At 50.7% G+C, this 27,668-nt stretch overlaps 1 protein-coding gene and 1 long non-coding RNA gene across 3 annotated transcripts; one reads left to right on the top strand and one right to left on the bottom strand.

Moving 5' to 3' along the window:
* Positions 1–3,894: 3,894 nt before the first annotated feature.
* Positions 3,895–23,209, bottom strand: Lhx2 (LIM homeobox 2). Of its 2 annotated transcripts, XM_090330606.1 has the most exons (5): positions 22,846–23,209; positions 21,133–21,335; positions 19,876–20,279; positions 14,394–14,599; positions 3,895–4,835 (listed from the first exon to the last, which is right to left on the bottom strand). In XM_090330606.1, the coding sequence occupies exons 1-5, from the start codon at positions 22,963–22,965 to the stop codon at positions 4,548–4,550; spliced, it is 1,221 nt and encodes a 406-aa protein (XP_090186732.1). In that variant the 5' UTR covers positions 22,966–23,209; the 3' UTR covers positions 3,895–4,547. The 2 variants fall into 2 exon arrangements, with proteins under 2 accessions (XP_090186732.1, XP_090186733.1); XM_090330607.1 differs by lacking the exons at positions 21,133–21,335; positions 22,846–23,209 and having other exon boundaries at positions 19,872–20,132.
* A 3,466-nt stretch (positions 23,210–26,675) lies between these two features.
* On the top strand, positions 26,676–27,428 carry LOC150065943 (uncharacterized). The gene is made up of 2 exons (XR_016534809.1): positions 26,676–26,912; positions 27,042–27,428. It is a non-coding gene; the product is annotated as an uncharacterized LOC150065943 (long non-coding RNA).
* Positions 27,429–27,668: the final 240 nt, after the last annotated feature.

The raw sequence follows: 27,668 nt of genomic DNA, 5'->3' as shown, positions 1-27,668 counted from the left end.
CTACAGGGACTTCCTGGCCAGTTACCTAGTTCTGATGAGAGCCTCCGCACCCCCTTGCCTGTGCCCTTCCTGTTCGCTGCCAGGAAGGACTGGCTCTCCATCCAGCTGCTTTTATTCAGTCAAGAGCTGTACCCAAACATGCCCTCCTTCCAGTCCCCCAACTTCTCCAGACAACGCCTACCTCCACTGCAATTCCCCTGAGAAACAGCCAGACAGCTAGTCAAGCATGCATGTAGCTTTCCATGGACACCTCTCTATAACAACCCGTGTGGTCCCATTTGACAGATGGAGGCTCCATTCTGAGGTTCCACATGGCTGAGTTTCTTGCCCAAACCTCCTTGGGATGGAGATCTTAGGATGTTTTTCTCCTGCTTCAAACCCCACTCTCCATTTTAGGCAAAGGGACACACGGCAGTGTGGGGAGGGGCCATGATGGACAGCATAGCCCCTTTAGGCTGCCTAGCTCTAGGCTATGGGTCTCAAGGCCAAAGAGGTCCTCCCCATTTACTCCACATTCACGGAGGCCCAGTCAGGTCCCTGGAGCTGTGGCAGGCAATAATAAATGACAGCATGTTTCCCCCTTCTCTCTCCTTCCCTCTCAACAGGGTCTGGGAGCTCCAGCCTAGCCTGGCTTCCTCAGGCTGCATCTCTGTTGACTGACATCTCTCTGACTTCCATTTCGTCTTTGCCATCTCTCCATCTCCAACTCCACCAGCCTGAGCTCTTCTGCTAAGTCCCTTGGTCCTGGCCTCTAGATCTTAACCTCTGAGTCTTTCTCAGGGCCTCCCTCCATCTCCAAGTCTCCTTCTCTGCCTTGCTGTCTCTCCCTATACCAGGCACTGTCTCTCTCACTTTGTCTCACTGACTTTTTGCCATCTCTGCAACTCCAGTCTATTCTCTTTGCCACCTGCCTGCCTCTCTCTGTCCATGTCTCTAGCACCTTTCTGTCTGTCTGTCTTCCAGATATGGTCGGTCTCTCTCTCTCTCTCTCTCTCTCTCTCTCTCTCTCTCTCTCTCTCTCTCTCTCTCTCTCTCTCTCTCTCTCTCTCTCTCTGTCTCTCTCTCTGTCTCTCTCTCTGAACTTGTGTCTCTCCATCTCTGTGTGTCTCTAGGGAGTGCAACACCACCACCAGAGTCCCCATCTCTGGCCCAAAGTCAGAACTGCTTTCTAAACCTGCTCCTGTGCAAAGGGTGTGGGACCCTCGGGCCTCATTCCCCGGCCCTTTCCACCTGGGTGGCGGTGCTGACAGACAAGATAGCGATCAGCTTGGCTCTGCCCGGGCCTGAGCCAGGGGCACAGCCAGGCTACGTGGGGGCGTCTGGGTGCTGCAAACGTTTGTGTGTGCACACGTCTGGCTTTGTGAGTGCTGGGCTCCCCGTGTGTGGTGGTCTGTGTGTCTGTCTTGGTCTATTTGTGAGTGTCTGGGCCTGTTTACGTCTGTCTGTGAGCATCCGTTTTGTGTTTGTGTGGTGCTGTCTAGGCATGAGCAGTAGAGCACTGTGGGTCTTCCCCTCCACCATGCCTTGAGAATTTATGTGCGTGCATGCGTGCATGCGTGCGTGCGTGCGTGCATGCGTGTGTGTGCGCGCGCACTTGCATGCTCGTGTGTCCCCTAGGATAATCAGTCACTGTGGATCTGTGTTCATAGTCATGAATGGGTTAAAATCCCATTGCCCTCATTGCACAGGTCAGAAAACTGAGACTTTTCACCCCCTTGCTTGAAAGACTGCCTGCAGATACTTGTCAGCTTAAAACTGAGGCCTGAACCCTAGGCAACTTTGCTCAGCTTGTTGAATCTCCTGAGTTCATTCACCCAAAAGGCAGTGATCAAAATCAGGTACACCAAAGGAGGGGACTCTTATGGGAGGAACACAGAGGAGGGAAACCCTTAAGGGAGGAACACAAAGGCCCAAGACTTAAGTGCCTCTACTCATATAAAATAATATTTATCAAAATGAATTCCAGGAAATGGAAACAAGAAAAAAAACTCAGGTAAAACTAGCCTCTAGTGTGTGGGACCAGAGCAGCAGCTGTGGTCGAGGGCTGATAATGATGCCCAAGGCTGTGGTGACATCACAGGTCTTAATGGAGGTGACAGTTTCCTGCTTGTTTGCTTTGAGTTTGTGCATTTTATACTTCAGTACGAAACTTAACCAAAATTGTATTGGGCTTACTATTTGCTAGGCAAAAAATATCAGGGTGCGGCGGGACTTTTTAAAGACATTTCAAAATGTCAGTCAGTGCAGGGCTTCAGCAGTTCACCCATTCCAACCCCACCTTCTCCCTTCACCCTGCTAACCAAGATAGCAGAGAAGGCAGGGACATCCCAAACCTAGGGTGGAATGTTTGTCTGCCAAGCTTGCCTGGCTGTTTTCTCGGATTCTTTTATTTGCTGATACTGGGGTTTGAACTTAGGGCCTCATGCTTGCTAGGTGAGCACTGCACCTCTGAGCTACACTTCCATGCCTGCCTGTTTTCTCTTCAAGAAGAAATTTTCTGGGGCTGGGAGTTTGGCCTAGTGGTTAAAGTGCTTGCCTAGCATGAAGAGCCGGGTTCGATTCCTCGGTACCACATACATAGAAAAAAGCCGGAAATGATGCTGAGGCTCAAGTGGTAGAGCTCTAGCCTTGAGAAAATCCGAGGACAGTGCTCAGACCCTGAGTTCAAGCCCAGGACTGGCAAAAAAAAAAAAAGAAGAAGAAGAAATTTTCTCTCTCTGGAGCATCCTTTGCCGAGTCTGTGGGACCTGAGGGCATGGAGATGGGTGACTGCCAGCATTTAGTGCATCCTCTACAGCAGGGCTGGGAGCAAGGGGTGGAAGAAGACCAGACACCCCACCAGCTGGAGGCCTTCAGCAGTGCCTGGATACCCACATGCCTGATCTCCACCAGCAAAGCCCTCCTGTGAAGTCACTTTTTTTTTAAATAAAAGGCAAAAACTCTCATAAACAATGTCCTCTGCTGAGCCTTTACCATATCACATATCCTTCCCTACAACTGCGATGGAGACTCATTATTTCCATCTCGCAAACGAGGTCCGGAGGAGACACGACTTCCCTTGGTTCCTAAGGTTCAATAAGCAGGAATTCCAGCCTCACTCAACCTGGCTCCAAGCTGCCATCTTCCTGGGGTGCCAAGGTTCCCTGAAGTGTCAGTGAAGAAACCAAATTCATTTGCTGCTTTTTTTTAACCCTCTTGGGAAACTTTAAAAGCTCTGTGGCATTAAGAAAGCTTGGGATGGGGAGCGCAGAAATGGATGACAAAGAGTGAACAAACAGCAGTGGGACTCACTAGACACGATGTTCAAAATGAAGGACACAATTTGTGGGTGGGGATGGGAAGGAAACGTGGGAGAGAGCAAGGGGTGACAATGTCCGACAGACGTGTATTATACCTTGCTTATGAAACCCCTCTGTACATCACCTTAATAATAATGATTTTTTTAAAAGATGGGGCTTAAACTGTGCTCGAGTGACTATGTACTCACTCCTCAAAGGGAAAGATACAGGTTTGGGGGTGGGAGGAGACGTTTCCCTCCTCATCTGATGCTATTCCAGCCCAGGCAGGTGGAGAAAGGAGAGGTGTGAGGCCCCCTAACACCATGGGAACACATACTCCAGGCCTGCTCATTAAATATTTGAAGGAACAACTGCAAAAACGGATGGCACCTCACCTATACAACCCCCGTTCCATACAGATGGCCTTGTCTGTTCTCTCTGTTCTGAAATCCCAGACAGAAGCTTCCAGATGTTTCTGGATCCCAAACTACCAGTCCCAAAGCTTATGCACAGAAGGGATACAGGCTAAATAGGATGAATTTATCTCTGGACCAGAAATCCCCAGTCCTGTGAGAACCACAGCCAACAAAAACAACAGCAACATCAAGTTGTTTCGATAAGTGGTTTTATTATTGGTTAGATTTTACAAATTCTGATATTCGAACAGACTTCCACCTTAAAATTCTAAAACAACAAAGCAACCATTGGAGGGGGGTTGGTTTTTTTTTTTTTTCCTTTTTTTCCCAGGACTATTCAAAGTAACAAACTTTTTTTTGTTATTTTTTGTTTGTTTGTTTTTTTACATTTTTGCTCTGGTCATAAATATACAGAGAGAAAAAGAGGGAGAAAAAAATGAACAAGTCGTCCAAAGTATGGAGATAAAACAGTAATCCTAAGGCACGTAGCAGTCTTTAAAAATACAGAAGCTCTAGCCGACTTAAATTATTTGTTGTTTCTCCTCGCTCAGTCCATAAACTGTACATGGACACAAATGTTGTGTTTGCAGATAGATCTTCCAAGTAATTTGTTCCTCAAAATGATATCGCTGGGATAGCTGGATGTGAAATTATTTCATTTTACTTTTCTTTTTTTCTTCCTGTTTGTTTTTTGTTGTTGTTGTTTCCAGGAGAGATCCTAAAAATGTGGTTAGTTGCTCAAAGCCTCTATTTTAAAATACACTTGGAATTCAAACTAAAGATAATTTCTTTTTTAAAGAAATTGTGGGGCTGGGGTCAGGAAGGGCTGGGAGGATAAGGGAAATGCCAGTCATTAGAAAAGGTTGGTAAGAGTCGTTTGTGAGGGGCTGTGGGGCTCGTGACCCTCCAGATTGCCAGGCACAGAAGTTAAGACAGACGTCACAGTCGGCAGGGCGGGACTAGTCAAGTCTGTGAGGGTGGTGGGCGTGCTGGAGGGGCTGAGCGAGGCGTTGGACAGCTCGGAGGCCGGCCCCGATGGTGTCCCTGTCTGCAGCGTTGCATCTGTCGTCTTGTCCACGCCCGTGTTTTCCTGCCGTAAAAGGTTTCGCCTGAACTTGGCCCGGGCGTTCTGAAACCAGACCTGCGTGGGTTGATAAGGGAGGGAAGGGCTGGTTAAAGGAAAGGCTGGCACGACCTGGAGACCAGCCTGCTTAAGCTGTTGCACTGTCTGGATACGAAACCACCTCCTCTGGCTCAAACGGGGTGGGGGGGGGGCAGTCCCAGAAAGTCAGGCGTCATCACATTTTGTCCTTGATTAAATAAAATAACAATTTCCATTTGCTCAGAGAATTACTGGGTTCCTCTTGCTGCTAGGAGTTTCTAACTCATTCTAAAATACTGATAGAGGCCTTGAACTGTCACTAACCAGATGTGGCTGGCCTGCTGTGAAAAAATACCTGATAGACTTGAAGATTTAACGAGGGGGAAAAAAAAAAGGTAAAATAGTTCATTAGCAAAAACAAATTCTTTTTTACTGATTTTACAATGAATTCATGATATTTTGGATGTATTGAGATAAACAAAATATATTTTTCGACTTAATTTCACCTGTTTGTGTTTTACTTCTAGAAATCTGAAGATTTAAATAAGTGGCTCGTGTCACCCCTCTGTCGGACACAGCAAACACACCAATTAAATCTTCACCATTTTTCAGTGTCTAGAAAACACAAGAATGGTGAGAGCCAGAGAAACGGGAGACAGACAGTGATAAGGAATCACTAAGGGAAGGAAAAACAGTGAGGCTGCCATCTCTCACAAGCTGGAGAAGCCACAGGCTCTCCCAGGCCACTGGGATTCAAGTATCAAGGCAGGCAGATGTTACATAGGCAGAAGGGATTGGCCTGCCAGCTTAACAACAAGGCCAGCTGGGGTCAGATGGGCAGTGCCCTCTCAGCCACTGACAACCTGAGATCCATGTAGGACGGAGGTAGAGCCAGGCTGTGGACAATGCCTGAGCATGGTGAGACAGACCTCAGGTTCAGTTTCCTTTCTCCTTGGCTCCATCCACAGCCATACCTGTCCCGTACCCAGAAACTCATCTACCCATCCTACCCTGCCAACACTGTGTTCAGAGGCCTGTGCATGGTATCCTGGGGGAGGCCCAGGAAATCCAGGCCATTGTGTGTGGGGGGAGGGGTTATGCTTCCCAAAAACTGGGCCCCTTCCCTTTCCTCTACACGAAGGAAATGCCTGCCAGAGCCTCCCCATAAAACAAAAGGCCTTAGGGAACTCTAAACTGGCAATCGGGATGTCCAGTTGTATATTTCCAGATGTGTCTGCATCTGTCTGTCTTCTTAGTGTCTCCGGCAGCGTGAAATGGGCCAACTCTTGCCTTCTCCTTCTTCTGGGACCACCCCAGCTGCAAAGGGCCTGTGACCTCAAGCACCCCACCCTTCCCCTTTTCAGGTTTCCTGACTCAATTAGAAGCGCAGCCACAAGTCTTAGAGTACAGAGGGAGATGTAGACCCTGAGCACTCTGTCTGAAGCAAGCCTACCACCCATTCTGGGCGTTTCTAACACCACCCATGACTAGTTCTTAGGGTCAGCAGGTCCTTCTCTACTAGGCCAGGGGAAGACAATATCCATCTTGGCTCAGAGAATGGCTGCTGGAGAAGATGGATGTTGAAAGCTCCTAGAGACCCTCAGAGGAAGTGATGTCTTCACAATCCCACACAGGCCAACAATGAGAAAGGGCTTGATGCCACCCCCTGGTCGCTGTCCTGGCCTCTGAACATGTGACCCTCCACTAGTAGCTGGGGTAGGGAGTCCCGGGATGGGACACTGCTGTCCTTCAGGGACTCCGAGTCTTTGGGAAGGCCTGGAAGCTGCTGGCTGCCAGCTGTTGGCTGTTTCTCAGGCGTTGCCCTAACAGTGTGTGTGTAAACAATGACACTATCTTCCACGGCCATCTGCTTGGCCTGGTGGGATCCAGGGCACTGGGAGCCTAAGATATAAAAATCCAGTGATTTAGCCGGGTGCCAGTGGCTCATGTCTGTAATCCTAACTATGTCAGGAGACTGAGATCTAAGGACTGCAGTTCAAAGCCAGCATAGGCAGAAAAGTTCCTGTGAGACTCATCTCTAATAAACCACTTAAAAACCAGAAGTGGCGCTGGGTTAAAGGGGTAGGGTACTAGCTAGCCTTGAGAATAAAGAGGCTCAAGGACAATGCCTAGGACCTGAGTTCAAGCCCCACAACCCCCCCCCCAAATAAAATCCAGTGATTCAAAGCCAGGATGTTCTGGGGATGTGGTGGTCTGGTTTTCCTCCTTGAGCAGAAGTTCAGCAGAATTTTCTCATGGTGTTCAAAAAAAAAACCAAACCCTTCCTAAGAAGTGGTTAGGGCACGGACCCTGTCTAAATCATTTTCATGATCCCAGGAATGTGACAGAGTATGAACCAATTAAGAGTCTAGGGGTGGGAGCATAGCTCAAGTGGTAGAGTATCTGCCTGGCAAGTATGAGGCTCTAAGTTCAAATCCCAGTACCAGCAAAAATACATTGAGAGACAGTGGTTGAGTTAATGGGAACACGAAAATGTATGCTATCGCTTCATTGTAATGCTCACGGCTGCTCATGCATGCCACATAATCTCCATGACTTCTTGTAGTATTATGGTAAGGAGATGATGGTTCCATCTTCTTAAAGCCACAGCCCTCTCCAGTCAGCTGCCTCTCTCTCTCAACTGCCTCCCACAGTGGCTCTGGAGCTGAGTGGTGGGGACAAGGCCAAGTTCAAGCACAGAATCATCAGGACTTAAGATGGTACAGAGTGGATCCTCAGTAAGTCCTGAGTGGATAAAAAGTGCCGTTGTGACTTGACCCCTCCTCAAGTACCAGTTGTCTGTACAAGCTTGTGTTTTACTTGCTTTCCCAGAATCTTTTCATTATGGAGGCCAGGAGAAACCCCAGAAGGGTGATTCACATCTGTATTCCTGGCTACATGGGAAGCTGAAATTGGGGGCAAAAGAGTTCATGAGATCTCATCTCAATACCACCAATAAAAAGAAACAACTGAGTATGATGGCTTGTATCTGTCATCTCTGCAAAACAGAAATATAAACAGGAAGATCACAGTTGGTGCCAACACAGGCAAAAAATGAAACCCTACTGTAAAAATAACCAGGGCAAAAAGAGTTAGGGGTATGGATCAAGCAGTAGAGTATCTGCCTAACAGGTACAAAGCCTTGAGTCCAAATCCTAGTTCCACACACAAACACAAAAAAAGACCAAGATATCCACTGGCATGCTAAGGACACCATTTTTTAAAATCACATCAAACTACATCTACAATGTTCAATTAGGTGGGATGAAAGAAAATTTGACACAGTCACGCCAAGAAGCCTCAACAGAGGTATCTTACTAGGGGAGAAAAAAGGCTGAAAAATGATGTTTTCTGTCTGGAATGGTAATTCATCAAAAAATAATAAAGGCAAAATGATATTCACTAAGGGCCATGCACAAGTTTAGCAAAGCTCTGAGCATTCATTGAGTCATTTTAACAATCTTAGGATGTAGGCTTGAACATTATTGCCAGTCTACAAGTGTGGAAACTGAGGCCCCGCCAGAAGGTGGAACAGAGATGTATGTCCTATGGGTTGGGTCCTGACCCTGGACCTTCACTTAACCTCTAAATTGCACACTTGAGTTCTGGGTACTGTGCTCTTACATGGGCACACCCTCACACCTGCTTTGCTCACCTATGTGTGTTCTGTCACTTTGTCAACATTTTTTTTCTCTTTTAAGCTTTTCTCAAAGAATTAAAAATGATAAGCACTGAATTCGAGATTGGGAACCCTTGGTTCCAGCCCCAGACCTACAGCTGCTTTCGTTGAGTCCTTCTTAGTTCTTTTCCCCTAAAATGAGAGACTTAGTCCAGTGATCTGGAAAACAAAGGCCACAGTCCTGTCCTTTGGACAGGTAAGACAATGACCCTTTTACAGTGGGGAAACTGAGATACCATGAGATGTTGAAGCCAGTCCTCCCTCTCTCCTCCTCCTCCTCTTCTTCCTCCTCCTCTTCCTCCTCAAGGCCTTTCCTACCTCATTCACTAGCCTGGGTCCCCGAGTTCCATGCCCTCCACGTTCCTCTTCCGCATCTGTAGTTTTTTTTTCCAGCATCTTTAGTTTCATTTTAATTTTTTTTCAAGAGTTAAAGCTTCAACCATAATACCAAAACTAACTAAATGTTAAGTAAGAATTCCGTAGCCAAATAAAACTTGGAAATTGGTTGCCAGGTGCTGATGGTTCACATGTATAATTCTAGCCATTCAGAAAGCTGAGACTTGAGGATGGCAATTAGAAGTCAGCTCAGGAAAGAAAGCCCATGCGGTTGACCAATTGACCAGATAAAAGATGGAAGTCGAAGCATGGCTCTAGTGGTAGAGTGCCAAACAAGAGCATGGAGCCCTAAGTTCAAGCCCTACTACTGGCGCGTGCGTGTGCACACACACACACACACACACACATATTGTAAAGGTTCAATTAGATAAAACTGAATCTCTTCAAAACTTTTCAGTGCCTACATGAATGCTAACATTCTCCAAGAGATGGCTGGGAGTTTGGCCTAGTGGTAGAGTGCTTGCCTAGCATACACAAAGACCCAGGTTCAATTCCTTGGTACCATATACATAAAAAAGCTAGAAGTGGTGCTGTGGTTCAAGTAGTAGAGCTCTAGCTTTGAGAAAAGCCCAAGGACAGTGCTCAGGCCCTGAGTTCAAGCCCCACAACTGGCAAAAAAAATACATTCTCCAAGAGAAAAAGCAGCTCATTCTTAAGCATTTTCCAAATGTATTTAATCCTGGGATCATTTAAAGACATTTATACTGAGCCCTGTGGCTCATGCCTGTAATCCTAGCTACATAGGAAGGTGAGATCTAAAGATCATGGTTTGAAGCCAGCCCTGGAAGGAATGTTCATGAGACTATTATCTCCTGTTAACCACCACACATAAGTCAGACGTAGAGTTGTGGCTCAAGTGCTAGCCTTGAGTGAAAAAGATCAGGGACAATACCCAGGCCCTGAGTTGAAGCCTTTATTTATTTGTTGGTTTATTTAGAACTATTCCAATTGCACAGAAAAAAATGAAGCAGTTGATATGATCTCTAGTCCAGCTCCTTGCGACACTCCTTTTGGACTGTGTGTTCCACCAGGGCCATGCTCACTATTCTGGTTACTACTGTATTTTTGGTGGTGACTGAGAATTCTCCTGTCTCACCTTGAATTAGCATGTAGATCAATATATTTGTAGCATAAGTGAATCAACTTAGCACCTGAGTTCTTCTCTGTTAATGATAATCAACTAGTAGTGTGAAGACTGCTTTGAAACTGTTGGTTCAAATGCATTGTCTTTCCAAGTGTCCATACAGAGATTTTTTCACCCATCCAATCAGTCAGCTTATCACCCTGTCCCCAATCCCAGGACGTGTGGATAATCTCGCTTCCTGGACTCTCCCCAGCAAGGAAGAGACAAGGATGAGAAGCATCTTTATGCCAAGGTGCAGTCTCTACACATTTGCAAGGCTTCAATGTCACAAAAAGACCTCTGTCCAAGGACTGGTGTGTCTCCCAGTCATCTTGCCCAACAACAAGAGTGTGTCACAGTCATCATACTGCTGGGGATGACATATGTGATCACTTCATGTGAGCACTGGGAGCTTCATTACGTTTTTTGCTTGATACCCATGACCAACTCCTTCCTGTACCCTTACCTATACCACTGTATTCTGCAGCTAGATCCAGGGGGACACAAGAAAGAACTTTGGAATCGGAGAACCTCCTGTGTGAATGTGAGAGGATCATGCGTCTCATCCCTAAAGAGTATATCATTTTGTGTACGCCTTACAGCTCCTTGGTAAAATAAGTGTTATTGTCATTCCCATTTTACAGCTGAGCCCACAGATCATTCATTAAGCTGGAGAGATAATTTTTTTGCCAGTCCTGGGGCTTGAGCTCAAGCCCTAAGCACTGTCCTTGGGCTTTTTGCTCAAAGCTATGCTCTACCACTTGAGCCACAGCACCACTTTCCGGCTTTTCTATGTATGTCATACCAAGGAATCAAACCTGGGTCTTCATGCATTCTAGGCAAGCACTCTATCGCTAGGCCAAACTCCCAGCCCTGGAGAGCTAAATTTGAACCTGAGGACAGCTGACTCCAAATTCCAACAGGGATGCCAGGCATTTGATTCAATGATAGCCTAAAAGCACACCTACTCTGAACACATATCCTCAGCTTTTACCTTGACAAACTCTCTGAGGTGGGCTGTGAATTTAAGGGAGAGACTTTTAGGAGGCACCCAAGGTCTAAAATGAGTGATGAAGAATCGTTTGTTTTTGTGGTACCAGGAATGGAACCCACAGCTGCCTATATACTAGACTAGTGCTCTACCGCTGAGCTACATTTCCAGTCCTTGATTTTTGAGACAAGGTCTCACTATTTCACTCAGGCTGGCTAGCTTCAAATCCATGGTCCTCCTAATTCTGCCTCCCAAGTGTTGAGATTACAAGCATACACCACCATGCCCATGGGGATAAATCGTACAAAGGACACCTACGTGTATCCTGGCAGGCATCATACTGGAACTGTCTGTCCCATTGTCAGACTCCTTCCTTTTGGCAGGTTAATAATCCAATCTAGAGACAAAAGGATTTAAAGCACCTAAATCTCGCTACAGATAACTAACTCAGAAAGCATTTGAAGCAGTCTGTTAGCTTCCAAAGCCATTTCACCAACTGACTTGCCTTCAAACTGTTGCCACTCCAGTTCTCCAGATATCCTACCAGGAGTCAGGACAACTATGAGCAAGCCCAACCCTGTCAATGCCTGTAATATGGAACAAATTCATCTTAGCGGGTCTTAAGCATCTCATCTGTAATACAGGCAGGAAAATATTAAGGTCAGGTAGCTAAGAAAGATGCTCTTCAAATTGATGCATAATAGTGAAAAGCTATGCTGTTAGATGTCATTAAGGATTTGTGCAAGAGAGTTGAGGCCTGGAAAGAAAGGCGAGTGCAATGTTGTCCTCTGATTCTCCTGGAACGTAACAGGATTTATACCATGCTTACACTCAGAGACATTGGTGCTGGGTTGGTTCAGAGGGAAAACCCTACCTACATCCATGGTCAGACAGTACTGAGTCCAGCTCTGCTACTTACAAAACAAAGCGCGACTGTGGGCAAACAGACGTCATCAAGTCCTCAAGGTTCTCTTCTCCATGGTGGGGGAAGAAGGATCATAATGCTGGACACAGAAGTGGGGGGGGCCTACCCTGTGGGTTCCCTCATTACCATTCCTCAATTGATCCCACAAGGGGTGAAGTGCTATGTGAGACCCCATCTAATGGATGGACTTGTACAGGTATATTTAGTTAGATGACAGAATAAAAGAGAACTAGGCTAGAAATCTGACTTATTCCTAAGCCAGGCTAAAAGAGACCAGCTCCTCATCTAATACTCAAGTCAATCATGGGTACTATTTATTTTAATTTGGATAGATGGGAGCCTCTCCCATCTGTGCTTTCATGGTACCCTTCTTACAGTCAAGCAAGCGATGGTTCAGAAAAGGTAACTGACTTGTCTAAGACACATGGTCCTGAAGCTATGCTGACTGACTCCAAGTCTGTTCAAGCTCCTGCAGACTCACCAACACCTGAGCCAGCCTCATCTCTCAACACTGTACATAACATCTGGATAGAGGGGGTGGTGAACTATCCCACTAACCACTGAAAAGTGGTCAGTGGATCCTCAGGTCAGACTGGCTCAGGACTGAAGGGGCTCCAAGGGGAGTCCCTGACCTAAGAAGTAAAGTCTGAAGGAAACAGACCAGGGGTAGTGAGGCCTTGATCTTGTGACGGTGACTGTCATAAGTGACCAGGGTACTGCTGACTCCTGATCTGCATTTGTTCACACCCAATCCCAACCCACCCCTTGTCCTCACCCCACACAAGTTTTGGTGTGGTTTGATTTCTGACAGACTCACAGGAACTTTCTTAGGTCAACTGTGCAGCCCCTGAAGTGGGGTCATCGCCGTCACCCCTCAGCAACACCTTCTAGACTTGGTCTCTAAAATGTGGAGCCAAGAGTGCATCAGAGTGGTGTGGATTTCTGCATCTACCTCGCCCCCTTGAGATCTCTGGGTTATTTCATTTCATCTTTGTTTTTCGTACCTAAAAATAGGGTTTGGCTCATCCTGTAGGGCAACTGCCCAGAAAATATGAGATTCCCCTGAGTTTAAACCCTAGTATCACAGGAAAAAAAAATACATCACTATCACCCCAGCCACATTCTTGAAAAATAAACTTGTTAAACTTGCTACAAAAGGAGGTATTTTCTTGTCTTGAATGACAGGGGAAACTGAGGACTAGCAACCAGAAGATCATTCATAGACATTAGTTAATATCAGCTAATTAATTGATTCCGTGTCATTACCTTGCTAGCATCTATTGAGCGGTAAACTTGAGATATTACAACAAACACTGACATCATCTCAGCAGCTCCTCCTCCTAATCACACTGTAGCTCGGGTGGTTTATTATACACATTTCACATGTGGGGAAACTGAGGCTCGGAAGAGCTTTTGGGGATCCCCAAAATGAGCAGAAGATTTGAGAATTATTGGCTGAAGCTGGTGCCATAAGCTTGGGTCATGCAAATGCATGAAACCTTCTCCATGTTAGAGTTCCCCATACCTTTGGAACTATGGAATTCTCGTGAAAGTTCTGAATCCTGTCTATCAAAAAAAAAGTCCCTTTGTATATACAAAAGTGATTCTAGTCAGACTAATAGCACCCTGAGGTGCTAAGCACACCCAAGTAGGCAACCCAACCCAGGGGCTCTGTGGCATACCACACTATCACTGAACAGGCTTCCTGGGAAGTGTGGGAGGCAGCTAAATAAATAAATAAGGCAGGAAGAGATGTCAGAAAAAAATAAAAGAAGAGAGGGGTAGAGGTAATAAACCCAACTAGACAGAGCAGTGGGGAGAGCAAAGAGCAGGTGCTAACAAGCCACCTTGCAGAAATGTCTTCCTGTGATAACAAAGGGGGAGGGTTCTGGATTGATCTGGAATGGTTGAAGAGTGTGTGTGTGTGTGTGTGTGTGTGTGTGTGTGTGTGTGTGTGTGTTTGCGTGCACGTGCCTATACTAGGGCTTGAACTCTGGGTCTGGACACTGTCCTTAAACTTTTTCACTCAAGGCTGATAGTCTATCACCTGTGTCACAGCTCCACTTCTGGCTTTTTATTTGTTAATTGAAGATAAGAATCTCACAGCCTTTCCTGCTTGGGCTGGCTTTGAACCATAATCATCGGATCTCAGCATCCTAAGTAGCTAGGAGTAAAGGCAAGTATAAAGTGCTGGCGCCTGGTGTGAACATAGTTGAGAATTACTTGATTAACAAAAAGTAAGTGTGAATTACTTACAACACAAAGAAACCAAGTATAGAGACAAAGAGGACAGAGGACCACACAGACAAATTTCCAGGGAGAAACCGAGAGGGAAGATGGTAGTTAAAAGAAAAACAGCGGTTGAAATTCAAAGAGGAGTTGAAGAAAGGGAGAAAGAAGAAGGCAGACCTAGAATGGAAGGTTCTCCCAAGGCCGGTGTGAGCTTCGGACCCGAGCCCTGGCGGCACCCCAACCCCGCTGACCTGGAGGACCCGCTTGGTGAGGCCGGTCTTTTGCGCGAGCTGCTTCAAGTCCTTGGCGTCAGGGTTGTGGTTAATGGCAAAATAAGACTTCATGGTCCGAAGCTGGTGATGTTTGAAGGAGGTGCGCATGCGCTTCGTCTTCTGGCTGCTGGGGTAGGGCTGGTCGCGGTCCAGGTGCTCTGCGTCGTTCTCGTTGCAGCTCAGCGCTGGGGAAGGACGCAGAGGCGGCAGGTGAAATTTCCTGACCCTGTCCGCTCGCCAAGGCAAATCTACATCCTCTCCACCCACTCCCAAGCATTTCTAACCATGCTGAGTGCTCACACATGGAAATGGACATATTATCCCCATTTTATAGATGGGGAAAAAGAAGAACCAAGAGGATAACTTTCTGGGGAATCACTAAGCTAGGAATGCAGAATTCAATCCCAAACCCTTCTGAGCCATCATGTTACAAGAATCATCACGGTAGCAGCTGTGGCAATAACAGCTACAACTTGCTGGTGGCTTCTTGGACTCTGGATGATGTGCTAAAAGACTCCCCTTCCCATTTCCATTGAACCCTTAAAACCATCTTAGGAACCAAGTGTAAGTTTCCTTACTACAGATGTTTAAGGTGATGGTGAGAAAAGGAAGTCACTTGACCCTGAACCTAGGCGCTCAAGTCTCTGAGAGTATGCTTCCTGTTTTCCCCACATTCTCCAAGGAAAAACCAGCTGCCTCCATTTCCCCCTCCAGGGTCTGGCACTGGTACCCAGGAGTCACGGATTGACAGAGAACCTCACATTCATTTCATTTCCACCAGTTCTCACACCCCAAAGTACTAAACAACCCCTGGGCTTCAGGCACTTGGGCCTAAGGTTGGGAAATTGCATTCTGTAGTTTAATCCTTATGACTGCCCCGTGAGGTGGTTGTTTCCTAGTTTTACAAACAAAACAAATGAGGCTCTGGGAAGTGAAGTGAACCGTGGCTGTCTCCTAGAGAGAGTGGTGGAGTTCTTACTAAAAAGGAAAGGAGCTCGGAGGGAAAAATTAACATATAGTAGACACCTATCTTATGTTTCACTTTTAAAAATCATGGTGCTATCACTATGTTTCCCATTTTAGAGTTGAAGAACCTAAGGCTAAGGGAAATGAAGCCATTTGCACACCAGTGGGTAGACTGAACCTAGATTGAACATTCGAATCCTATTTCCATCCCTAACCACAAAAGGAGGTTGGATGAAGCATGCTTCTTTAGTGAACTTTTCTCCATCCAGGAGCCTCACTGGGGTCCTGGGTAGAGAAGAGATGGGGGTAAAAACCTTGGATCTCAGAAAATTGCTCAAGCTGATTGGAGCCCTGCAGAATCCCTTCACCTCGTTGATTTTGCCTTGGAGAAAGCCCTAAAGAAGGTTCCAGCACAGTTGCCCTAAAGTGGGAAACTTGTGCCGTATCATTTGTCCCTAATAGAGGTGTCCGATTTAGCAAATAAAATTACAAGCTACACATTAAACTTAAATTTCAGATAAATCATAAGTGAAAGATTGAATGCCTCCAAAGACTTAGTAGGACCTATCCCTACTAAAGTTTTTTTTAGTTAAAGTTCAAATATCACATAGGACCCATCCATGTTAAAAAAAAAAAAAAAGGTTATGTGTTTATCCGAAATTCAAATATTACCAAGCATACTAAAAATATTTATCTAAAATTCAAATACTGCATGAGATGTACTTCTATTCAATTTTAAGTGGCCATCCTGCATTTTTAACAGGCTAGGCTAGCCTGGCTACCTGAGAAATACTCTCTTTGGAAACCACTGTCTCCCCTGATCCGAGTGACCATGCCTGTAAGGAAAATTTGCAAGATTAAGGTCTTGCAAATGGGAAGCTGTAAACTAGGGACTACACCATCTCGGGGTCCTTTTCCACCACGTCCAGGCCCCCCAACCTCATTTCTCCAACCAGTGTTCCACCTAGGGCACCCAGAATGTAAGATTTAGACGAAATCAGAGCAGACTCCAGACCCCATCCTAGGACACAGCACTGAGCCCGCAGAGGACGTGACCCTCCCCCCCTCACCAAGTCCCCAGCTCCACAGGGGTGGGGCAGGCCTCCCCACAGGGGATCTCAGGGCCCAGCCCTCCACCCAGCCCCCACCTGGGCTGCTTGGCCGTTAATGAGCTCCACGGGGACCCTAGCGCCCCACGGGCCCAAGGGACGTGCCCTGAGTGAGGCCTATGTGTGGGGGAGGGAGCAGAGGGGGGAAGAGCAGAGAAAGAAGCACAGAGGTATAATAAAGACAGAAAGGAGTGAGATAGAAAATGGGAGGATACGGAGAGAAAAAAGAACGGAGTCGTGGGAAAAGAGGAAAGACGGGGTTGTGGAGACCAGGAGAAACAGTAACAAAAACGAAATAAATAAGACAATAAATATTCCAGATATGGGGGGGGAATCCCTCCATAAATGGCCAAGGGGATAGACTTGAATCCCAGGGCTAACGAGACCTAGTCCTGGCGAAAGATGTTACTGGCTTGGGCGTAAAGGAACCGAAAAGAAGAGAGGAAGGAAGGAAGGAAGGAGGGGAGGGAGGGAGGGAAGAATCGGCCCAGGGTGGCTCGACCCAGGCCATCTGGGCAGGCAGGGGTTTTGCTTTAGGAAGGCGTGAGGTAGAGGAGGTGGCCGCAGGGCCCAGGTTGGCCAGCGCCCCGATCCCCTCACTCCCGCCCCCAGTGCCAAGTGGCCCCCCGGTCGAGATTCCCCAAGATCGGATCCGGGGAGGAGCGAAGGGCTGAGGAGAGGAGGAGGACCCGGGCTTTCTCCTTTTTTTTTTTTCCTCTCAATTAGGCCGATTCAATGGAGCTAAAGAGCTCGTAAAATCATGAATAATTTACTCGTGATCTGTTATTAACCCATCGGGTTTCGAGCTCTTGTCGCTGGGACTGAACCTGTAATCAAATCTGACTTCGCCTCATTTTACTAAAGACGAGATTGTAGGTTCAATTGTCTAAATAATGGATTGGAATCAAATCAGTAATTACGCCGCCAGGCACACACACACAAAAAGCTGGGGCTGGGGGAGGCCGGGGCGTCCGGCGGGTCTGCGCGGGACTCCAGCGCCCGTGGCGCGCAAACCCCCGGAGTGAAGTGCGCGGCCCCGGGGACCCTCGCCGGCGCCGGCGGGCTTTGGGGGCACCCCTGACCCGCCTCAACCCCGCTCGAACGTGCGGGAGCTTTCAGTTTGGCCTCGTGGACTGGGTCACCGGCTCCCGGACGAGAGGGGCGCCGGGAGCAGTGCGCCCCCCCCTCCCGGAAGGACTTACCGACCCAGCAGGGCCTCCGCAGCCCGAGCCCGTCCTTCCCGACCCGCAGCGCCCCGCGTCCGCCCCCTGCGCCCCTTCCCACGCGGCCTCCAGCCCAATCGCTCTTAGCCGGACCGGACCGTCCCCCCAGAAAGATCGGCTTTGCAAAATATCGGGGTGCCTGGCTTCGGGATGCGGGACACTTCCAACAAACAAGCCGCGGTTCTCACGGGCGGAAGCACGCGCCCACACGCACGCACAGGATCCCCGCACGCCGCCCGCAGCGCGCGGCCCGGGTCCCCGCTTCCCAGCCCCAACTGCCCCACGGCCCGCCCCGCAGCCATTCTCGCCTGCGGGGAGCCCGGAGGAGAACGAGAGGCGGAAGCCGGACCTAGGGAGGCCCGAGTGGGGCCCGCGAGGACTAGGAATCGCCCTCTTTTTCCAACTTTGTCCCGGGAGCCCCGAAGAAGCAACCCGCACTGCCGCGGCCCCCCGGCCCCCCGCCGTTCCTTCCAGTACTGGGAACCCCGGACAAGGCCGGAGACCGCTCAAAGGCACAGTGAAACAACGGAGAAGACGAGAGAATCGAAAGAAAGGGGGAGAGACGGGGCCCAAAAGAAACTATGGTGGTAGACTCATGGGCTCCTATGTTGAGAGGTTCCAGCTCGTCTGAAACTCACTTCCAGCCCCATCTGCCCCGGGTCTCACGGAGAAGGTGAAGGGTGAAAGGCAGAAAGCAAAAATAGATATCTAAACCTTCTCCTTTCGCATAATTCCAGACAAGCTGCGAAACCTGTGTGCCCAGGAAAACAAACCACTCCCCACCCATCAGATTTCCTGGAAGGGAGCCCCCCCAACCCCTGGGCTCTGCTTCCTACCCAAACTGACCCCACTTCATAAGCATGCACGGCCTGGACTAGATTTACGGTTTTATTTTCGAGATGTTGGGAGAGGAGGGACGGAAGTTTGGGAGAATGGCAAACCTTACATCGCTGAGCCTCTGTGGCTACACCATTAACCAAATCGCCGGCCGTGTTTCGCTGCAGTTCAGCCCCACGATTTTCTAACAAGCAATTTCGTTTGAGCGAAAAGAGACCCACTCCAGCAGACCCCCCCCTTCCGCCCCTCCCTAGCCAACTCAGGCACTTTTCAAGATCTAAACAATCTTCCCGACCGTCGCCTTTTAAAGTCTTAGGTCTGTTGTGGTTTGTTTGTTTTTTTAAACAAAAACTTGCGCATTAGACTAAGGGGAAAAGGAGAAAGAAAATTAAATCTCTGGAATATGATGCTGTCGCAAACGAAAGAGAGAAAATAATTGCAAATAAACCCTAGTTCGGAAGTCCAGAGAGTCATAAACCTTTCTAGGACCTGCAGACTTCGGGCAGATGTTGACGGTTCAATTTGCTGGGCCTCAGAACCTCCTCCGCTGTCCTGAGCAGGGAGGAGTTACAGGAGAGGGCAAAAATTGGGGGGTGGGAGGATAGTTTTCAAAGACACCGGAAATGCGAACCGACCCTCCACCACCACAGCACACACCCCCTCCCCCCGCAAGGGCCAGGCCTCATCCAGTCTCCTCCAGTGCAGGCCTCCTCAGAGGGTCGCTGCCCTCACCCCAGCAGGCGCCAGGAACTGGGAAGAAGGAGCCCAGGAAGACCTGCAAGCGTGGAGGGACTGGGCCCGCGCAAGGACCCAGATCCCTGGTTCATTAAAGGTTCCAGGGCGTGAGTTCCCGGAGCCCGCTGCCCTCAGGACATTCCACACCACCAGGCTGAGCGCCAAGCTTATTGGTGCCTTTCGCCACCACCAGCCCTTTCTCTTGGGACCCTGGCCGTCCCGCCGAGGTCCACCACCGCCACAATTCTGGCCTTTGGCTGCACCATCCCTGAGCCTGTTGGGCATCCACACTGCCGTCCTCTCTTTACCCTTGTGCTTTCTGTCCTGCAAGGCGGGGTGAAAAGGTCCACACCCAAAAGATGCCTTCAAAAAATTATTTCTCAGGGATGAGGTTGTGCCCCTTTTCCTGCACCCACAGCTTAGGATAGGCACTTGGGGGCTGGCCCTGGGGGCTATAATCTCTTCTTCCTCAGGCCATCTGGTGCCCAGGGGCTGGGCTAATGGCCCCTGTGTGCCCAGCACACTAAGATACACTCCACATCACGCACATTCCCCAACCCGACGGGGGCGCTCGGGGCGCCTTGAACTCACCAGCATTGTAGGCTGCCAGATCCGCCCCAGGGCCTGGGCTCTTGCGCTTCCTCGGCCTCCCCTTCTGCACAGTGCCCACGCCATTGTAGTAGGGTAGACCCAGCGGGTTGGCCCCTGCTGCGCCCAATCCCGCACTCTTGGCTGCAGCAGCTGCTGCAGCTGCAGCCGCGACGTCGGCATGGTTGAAGTGCGCGGGGTACTCGCCCTGCAGCAGTGCCTCGAAGTGCAAGCGGCAGTAGACCAGGCTGTCCTTCATGCCGAAGTGGTCACCCGTGGTCAGCATCTTGTTACACGTGGTGCACGTGAAGCAGTTGAGGTGATAAACCAAGTCCCGAGCGCGCATCACCATTTCCGAGGCCGAGATGCCCAAATGGCAGCGGGCACATCGCTGCACAGAAAACCGCCTGCAGGGACCATGGAGGGAGGGTGTTGTGGGGACAAATGGTTCACTATCTCCCCCTCACCATCTCTCCTCCAGGTGCATCTGCCTCCTTAAGATGCACAGCCTACTCTTTATTTGAAGAATGGGTGAGTGAAAGGAACTAGATTTTGAGACCCAGGCCTGGATCTATCTTGAAATTTTCTCTTAATTTTTTCCATATCTACAAGAGCTTCTACTTTACCCACTAGTCTGATCAAGCCCTAGGAAGGGGTGTAAGGAAGCCTCCAGTTACCTCTTTCTCAACTTCTGCCCCCCCCCATTCTCCAGACTAGCATCCAAATAGGAAGAACCACAGATAAACTATTAAAAAAAAAAAAGACCCTACCCCTAACCTAGAGAGGAGGAGAAAGAGGGCACTGTGGCGCCTCACAAACTCTTTTAGTTCTTTAGTTTTGGCTCTTTAATCCAGGCCAGCTTTGTGCCTATCACCCCCAAACACCCAGAAATGCACCGTACCACTACCCCAGCTGTCCTTCCAACTTTGTTTTACACCCAACCCAAGCTGCATGGGGTTCAGGGGATGTCTATCCACTCTTGTTGACCCACAAACCTTCAAAGGGAGAGGGATACAAGTACCCCCCAAAAGCTTACATATCTAAGCTCTGAAGGGAACAATACCTGCTTTCCTCTGGTACCCCCCCCCACTTTTTGAGCCTTTTCTAGAGCTACCCCTGTTGCTGCTTGAAATTTGTACTGGTGTGTTGGTGAGAGAAGGTCCTGAATACAATAACCTCTTTGGGGACTGGTGGGAAAGGAGGAGGGGGGGGATGAGGAGCGGGGAATCTAAAGGCCAGTGGCCCTGGAGAGGGGGCTACCTGTAGTAGTCTTCCTTGCAGTAAATGCTGCCATCCTTGCTGAAGCAGGTGAGTTCAGACTCCAAGTTGAGCTTGCACTCGCAGCACTTAAGGCAGCGCATGTGCCACTGCTTGTCCACCGCCAGCAGGTAGTAGCGGTCGGAGATCTTTCCCCCGCAGCCCGCGCACAGCGCCGCACGGTCACTGCTGATGGACGGCATGGTCTGCAGAGGGAGGAAGGCGGGAGACCCGCCATGCCTAGGTCAGCCTGTGGCTGCTCCACACCAAGAAACTGGTACTCACAGCTCCCTCAGTGGCCTGACCTAGCCTGCAACACCTAAGGAGGCTCACTGGACCCACAGCAAGATACAGCTGCCCCCCAAAAGCAAGCATGTCATGGCTAAGTCCTTTAGCCACCTTAGCTCTACGAAGCTAAAGGCCTAAGCCCCAGGATCCTCTTCTCCAGCTTTGTGTCTCTCTCTTCCTGTCCTCCTTTCTCTTTCTCAAAAAGAAAAAAAAATCTCTGTCCAGGGACAGAGAGAACCTTGGTAGTCCCAGGCAAGCCCTTCGTGATAATTCTTAAAAAGACTTCCCCAACTGGGCTCCAGAAAAAGGATAGGTAACCATTAAAAGTCACTTTCTACACATCTTCCTCTTTCCAGAGGCAACAGTTACTGGTTCCCATCCCAGATAATCTGTGGGTCCATGGACCAAAGGTTTAGGCCTGGGAAAGTTGGGCAACTTCTGGTTCCTCTGCCACACCATGTTGGTACCCTCTTGGGTCTTAGGAGATAAGGAGGGTGCAAAGGCACCCTCAAAGTCTCAGGGTGCAGGCTCAAACCCAATCCTTCCTTCCCTTACCAAACTGAGGACCGCAGAAGGCTTAAATGGGTGAGGGGTGGGGGGGAGAGAAGCGCTCAGAGACTGAAAGGCCACTAGGCTTGCCACTCTTGCTCTCCTAGATAGCAGAGACGCTTCGGCCGCGCTCCACGCCTCCCCGGCCTCTAAAGGTCACTTCTGGGCCCGCTACTTGGGCAGCGTCTGGTGGTCTGGGCTTGGGGAGGTCTGGGGCCAGACGCTGGCTATTTGGGGCTGGGCGGCGGGAGCCAGGTACAGAGAACCAAATGCGATCTCCTTCCGCCAGTGAGAGCCAGGCCGGAGCCTGAACTTCCAGCCCTGGGTCTGGCCAAGTCAGGCCGGGCAGGGACGCCGGGACACGATCAACGAAAAGTGCTGGCCCAGAACTCTACAGTCTCAGAAACTGCGCTAGGAAGGGATCCCCGCGTGCCCGAAGTCGGGGAGGGACCTCGGCAGGCTGGAGCCTCGGGGCTCCCGGCAGATTCGCCCTTCTCAAGAGGCTCGGGCAGTGGCCGCGCCAGCAGCCCCGAGCCGAGCGGTGGAAAGGAGGCGGATGGTGGACCCGAGCGCCCCAGCGAGTTGAGAAAGGAGTCGCCCGGGCCGCGGGTGGGACCTCGCTCCCACTTCGGGAGAAACGCTTGCCTCCAGCCTGGGGGGGGGGCGAGATTTCGCTTTCAACCTTGTTTCCCTCCTCCGCCCCAGCTGCCCAGTTTCTCCCGAGCCTGGAGCTCCGGGCCTTGCATGCCGTCCGAGGATTCCCCCAGCGCTCAGTCCCGTGCGGCACGAAGGACTCTCCCTAAACTTCGGGGAGCAGAAGCGCTGACCGACCCGGCCGGGTCCCAGCTCTCAGTCCCAACTCCACAGCCGCGCTCCTACCGTCTCAGTGTCGCCGCGGTCGATGGCGGAGCTGATGGCGGGAGCCTCGCTCTTGACCCTGCGGTCCATCTCGTCGATGACCCCGTGCACCTCGGGGCCCGACAGACTGTGGAACAGCATCGCGGCGGGACCGGCGGGGCCGGGGGGCGCGACTCCTCCGACGAAGGGCTTGTCCCTCCGCCTCAGCTGCCTGGCGCTCCCGGCGCTAACGGGCCCAGTGCATCGCCACCGCGGCCCCGGCCCCGCCCGAGCTCGGCTGCGCCCCCAGGCCGGGCTCCGGGCCCCGGGCGTCTGCGGGCCAGGACGCCTCCCGCCGAGGCGTGGGGGGCAGCTACATCGCGGGGCGCCTGGGCGGCGGCGCCAAAGCCAGTGTCACCAGAGCACCAAGAGCTGGGCGGGGATGGGGGACGGGAGACGAGGGCAGAGGTCAGCGCCCGCCGTGGGCGCTTTCACGCCGCGGGCATTGCCCGCCGGGCTTCGGCGCCTAGGGCGCAAAGCAGGGGCGCAAACTCTGCCCCTGGCGGCGATGGCTGTGGTCGGGGTTCACCCAGGAACAGCTAGGTGCCCGCAGCGGCCCAGATGCCGGGACCCTTCCTCTCCCTGGGGTGTGCCCCCAGCCAAAGGCGACCCTCCTGGGCGCTGAGTCGTCGACTGGAGTAGGGGTTTCTCCGAAGCCAGCGAGCCGAGCCGAGCCACCCGGAGAATTGGAGAGGAGGAGGAGGAGGAGGAAGAGGAGGAGGCGGCAGAGGAGGAGGAGGTGGAGGAGGAGAAAAAGGAGGAGGAGCAGAGTGGGAGGAGGAGCCGCCGGCCGCGGGCCCAGCCGCGCGCTACGCTCTCCAAGCGCGCGCCGAGCCCAGCCCCGGCTCTGCAGTCCGCGCCAGCGCAAGCCTCCGCGCCTTTTCTACAGCCGCGCCTGACATCACGTCCTGCCGCCGTGCCATTGGCCACCCGGCGCCCCAGGCCCTGGCAGCGCGTGCTCCGGAAAGGCGGGAGAGGGAGGGGAGAGGCAGAGGAGGAGAGAAGAGAGGAGATGGTGGGAGCTGGTGGGTGAGGCTGGAGGAGGAGGCGAGAGGGAGGAAGGAGGGAGAGCGCGGGGTTTGGAGTTTTGAAGCTACTGAACAGTTTCTTGAGATCTCATCGGAACGAAAATTATATCTCCCCTCGCTGTCTCCATCCTAAGAAGGAACGGCCAAAGGATGCTCCAAGAGTCTTCCTCTTGGCTTCAGGCACTGTCTAGGGAGGCCGATGAAGGCAGGCCTGGGGCAGTTGCAAGGGCCTTTGGCCACTTCCCACTGAGCTGGGCCTTCAGCCCAAGCTTCACACCGCTGGCTGCCCACGGCCGCTCAGGCCTCCTGGGGACCCAGCTAAGCCCGAGGGGAGAGTGCCAGTGGAGCAAGCTACCCTTCCTTGCTCCAAGCAAACTAAGGCCCAATAGATGGCCAAGTGGATAGCTCCTCTTGCTACACGCTGGGAAAGTGTACACACTGGAAAAGCCTGGCTTTAAGAAGTCTGAAAAGCAAGGATCTCAAATCCTAGTTTTCCCATTTACAAGCAAGGAAATCTTAAGCAAATGACTTAGCCTATTTCTCCCTGCCTATTTCTGAGTCTAGGTCCCCTGGATCGTAGATATAAAAGGCCTGCAATATGGTAGGCACTCCAGGTTCTTTCCCCACTGCCTCTTTCCCCTCTTTGGTTAAAAACTTTCTCACTCCAAGGCACATCGGTGAGGTTTTAAAAGACCACAGACCCATCTTCTGGCTAAGAGTCACACTACACCATCGACCTGATAACAGAATCCAACCTAGGCAGCTGCTGCACCAGCGCACCTTGAACCAACAATCTAGCCTGCAGGCAAATCCCAGCTGCCAGTCCCAGCTCCAGTCTCTTGTGGGAATCGAGGGGCAATACCCAGGTGTCTAATGAAGCAGGGATTTAGAAAGTAAAAAAGTGATTGCAGAGAAAAATGGAAATGAGCAAGTCAGTTACCAAGTTCTATTTCCTGATTGCTTTCATTCTGTGTGAAGGAGGTAGGGGGTCCATCTGAGGTGACTTGCTTGCTGAGACCAGCAAAGGGAAAGCCAAGTTCTCTGGAGCTTACAGGGCACAGACCTAAGTTAGCACGAAATCACATTTCCTACATACTGTACTTTTACACATACATCTATACGTATGTGCTATAGCTAAGCACATACTTTCTTGCTCAAGCATGCAAATGGGCAAGTTCACATCCTGGCAAAATTAGAGCCAACATGATTCTATCTTTGCTGGCAAAACCATGACCAGCACTAATGTAGAGCTAGGGTCTACATGTGTGGCATCATGAATCAGTGCCCACTGTCCTACAGAAAGATGCATCTGTAAAGGAGCACATTCAAAGTAAACTTGGGTGCTCAAGAAATCCCACTAAGTCCCTATATGCACTCCTTCCATGCTGTTTTGCATGCCCACAAAAAAAGTCTTGAAGTTACAAGTATGTGTGTACACTCTGCATGTGCACAGGTGCCCCCATGCCAGTAAGAAGGACTATCAATTTAAGGGCATGCATTTGTTTACACAGCCACATATTTTAGAGTCTGCACCCCCCCCACACACACACAGGGACACTTACATAAATACACAAGCAGGTTCTACTAGTGCATCCTGCATTTGAGGCTTTTTTCCCCCAAAGAAAATACAAATCAAATCTGGGAGTCAACAGCTTATCTAGAGGTTATCCAAGGGATGGGGAGGGGGTGTAACAACTCTAGGGTGTTTGTCCTTGGTGCTGGCTGGATACCATCTGATTTCTAGAGCTCAAGGGGCTGCAGTAGTAGGAGGGGTGGAGAGGTTATACAGTAACTATTGCCTGGGGCTTCTCAAAAAACAAGCAAACACACAACACACTCCATGGCGCTTCACCCCCCCCCCCACCACGTGTGTACTGAGATTCTCAAGCCACCACGGACCATCAGCCCCGCTCACTCCATCTCTAGAGAGGCCCTAAGAGGCAGCTGGGATTCCTTCCCAGCTCGCCCCTGCACGTCGCCCTCTGCGTCAGGCTGGGGTGCTCTGGGTCCCTCAAGGTTCCAGCGCATCTCCGGCCCGAGGGCCTCAGAGTGGGTTTTGGGCCCTCCTGCCCCACCCAGCGATTCAGAGGCTGATAACTTGGTTCTTCTCTCCCAGTGGCTGGGGGATATCACAAAATCGCTCAGCCCTGTCCTCAAGAGACCAAACAAGGAGAGGAACCGGCTGTAAACACATAGACTGGCACGTGAGCGACATTTACACACGCACACCAGAGAAAGCCAGGGGGTGGGAGAGCGGGCACCGACAGGTAGATAGAACCTTCGAAGGCACCCGAAGGAATCCTGAAGTTTGCCGAACCTGCCTTTTGGGGGAGGTGACAGGTGAACGGAATTCGGGTCTGGCCACTGTCGCCGCTGCCTACCTCCCCACCATCTGCTTCCTCGCAGACAAGCAGACCCCGCGCATAATGAGGTAGCAGCCTCCAGCCGGCCACCGTGACTAACTCAGAACAAAAGCGCTCCCTCCACGCCTCCTCCAACAAAGGGGCCACCAGCCCCGGCGCTCCCCAAAGGCTGCGGGGCTCCCGGCTGCCGGCTGCGGAGCTGTCGAGCGCAAACTTCCCTGGGCTCCCGGGGCTGTCGGCGCCACGGAGCCGAGCAGCGGAGGGAGGAAGTACGAGTAGGAGGCCGGGAGAAAGTGAGGCCAGGCCCTGGCGGGGTGAGGGGTGGGGAGGGGTGCGGGGGGGGCACACAGGGGAGGCGCGGAAGGAGGGTGATTGATCAGCGCGCTCTTGCCCGCGCTGTGTCCCGTTATTACAGGCGGCCAAGGCAGGGCCACGCAATAACCTCGGAATCGCCAACTAATTGACGCTGCAGGCAACTCCTTCATTGTGCGCGCTGGTTTTATGTCTTCATAGACGGTGATTGACAAGGTGTAATTAGTCATCTCACTCGGTGATAAACACGGGCACCCTCCTCCTGCGGCATCAGGCCGTGTGTACCAGCAGAGGAAGCGATAGTTGAAGCTGATACACCATTAAATCAAAATGAAGACGTTCAGAAGTGTGTGTTTGCGGTGACGCTCTGATGGTTTATTTCTCAAATACGGCACCAACAGATTTACTTGATTTGCAAGTTAACTACAACATTAACTGGTTTTATTTATTTTGCCTCTTTCCTTCCTCTTCCTAGGCAGGGATGTTGCTCTTGGAGAATGTGAAGACAGTTTGCTTCTTGACAAGCGAACGGGCGCCCAGATTTCTGCAGCCTTCCGGCAGTCTCCCTGGAGGGAAAGGCAGGCAGGCAGAGAAAACGGCGATTTGGGAGCCAGCAGGGAAGGGTTCCTCCGAAGAGAGCCATCCACCGTGACTCCTCAAGCCTGGGGCCCCCTTTGGTAATGTCAATAGGTGACCTCCAACTCCGAGGATGCTGCTAGGGTTGGGGGTTCCTATCCCTGCATAATAACTGAGAAGGCAGGGGGCAAATCCAGCATTTCTTCTCTTGCCTTGAAACAGAAAGGACTGTTTCTTTTCCTAGTCTTCTCTATTCCCAGAGTAAAAGTATTGTCTCCTGTGCTTAGAGCTTGCTTGTACCACTCAGTAAATTACATTCCTTGCTTACCAAAGTGAATCTTACTCAGAGAAATCTCTTGTGTGTCTGTGCATGTGTGTCTGTGCTCATTTGTGCTGTGTGTGTGTGTGTGTGTTTCCTCTGTGGGGAATGGTGGCTACTCATTCCAGAAATCTGGAGGTTTACATTTTAAAAAGGAAGGGAGCAAACCTGGTCTGTTTTGGACCCTAATGCTGGTTAGAGAACAGC

Source organism: Megascapheus bottae, chromosome 3 (genome assembly GCF_031878675.1).
Source record: "Megascapheus bottae isolate mThoBot1 chromosome 3, mThoBot2.hap1, whole genome shotgun sequence".
Classification (NCBI taxonomy): domain Eukaryota; kingdom Metazoa; phylum Chordata; class Mammalia; order Rodentia; family Geomyidae; genus Megascapheus; species Megascapheus bottae.
This window is presented reverse-complemented; position numbering and strand designations above follow the sequence as displayed.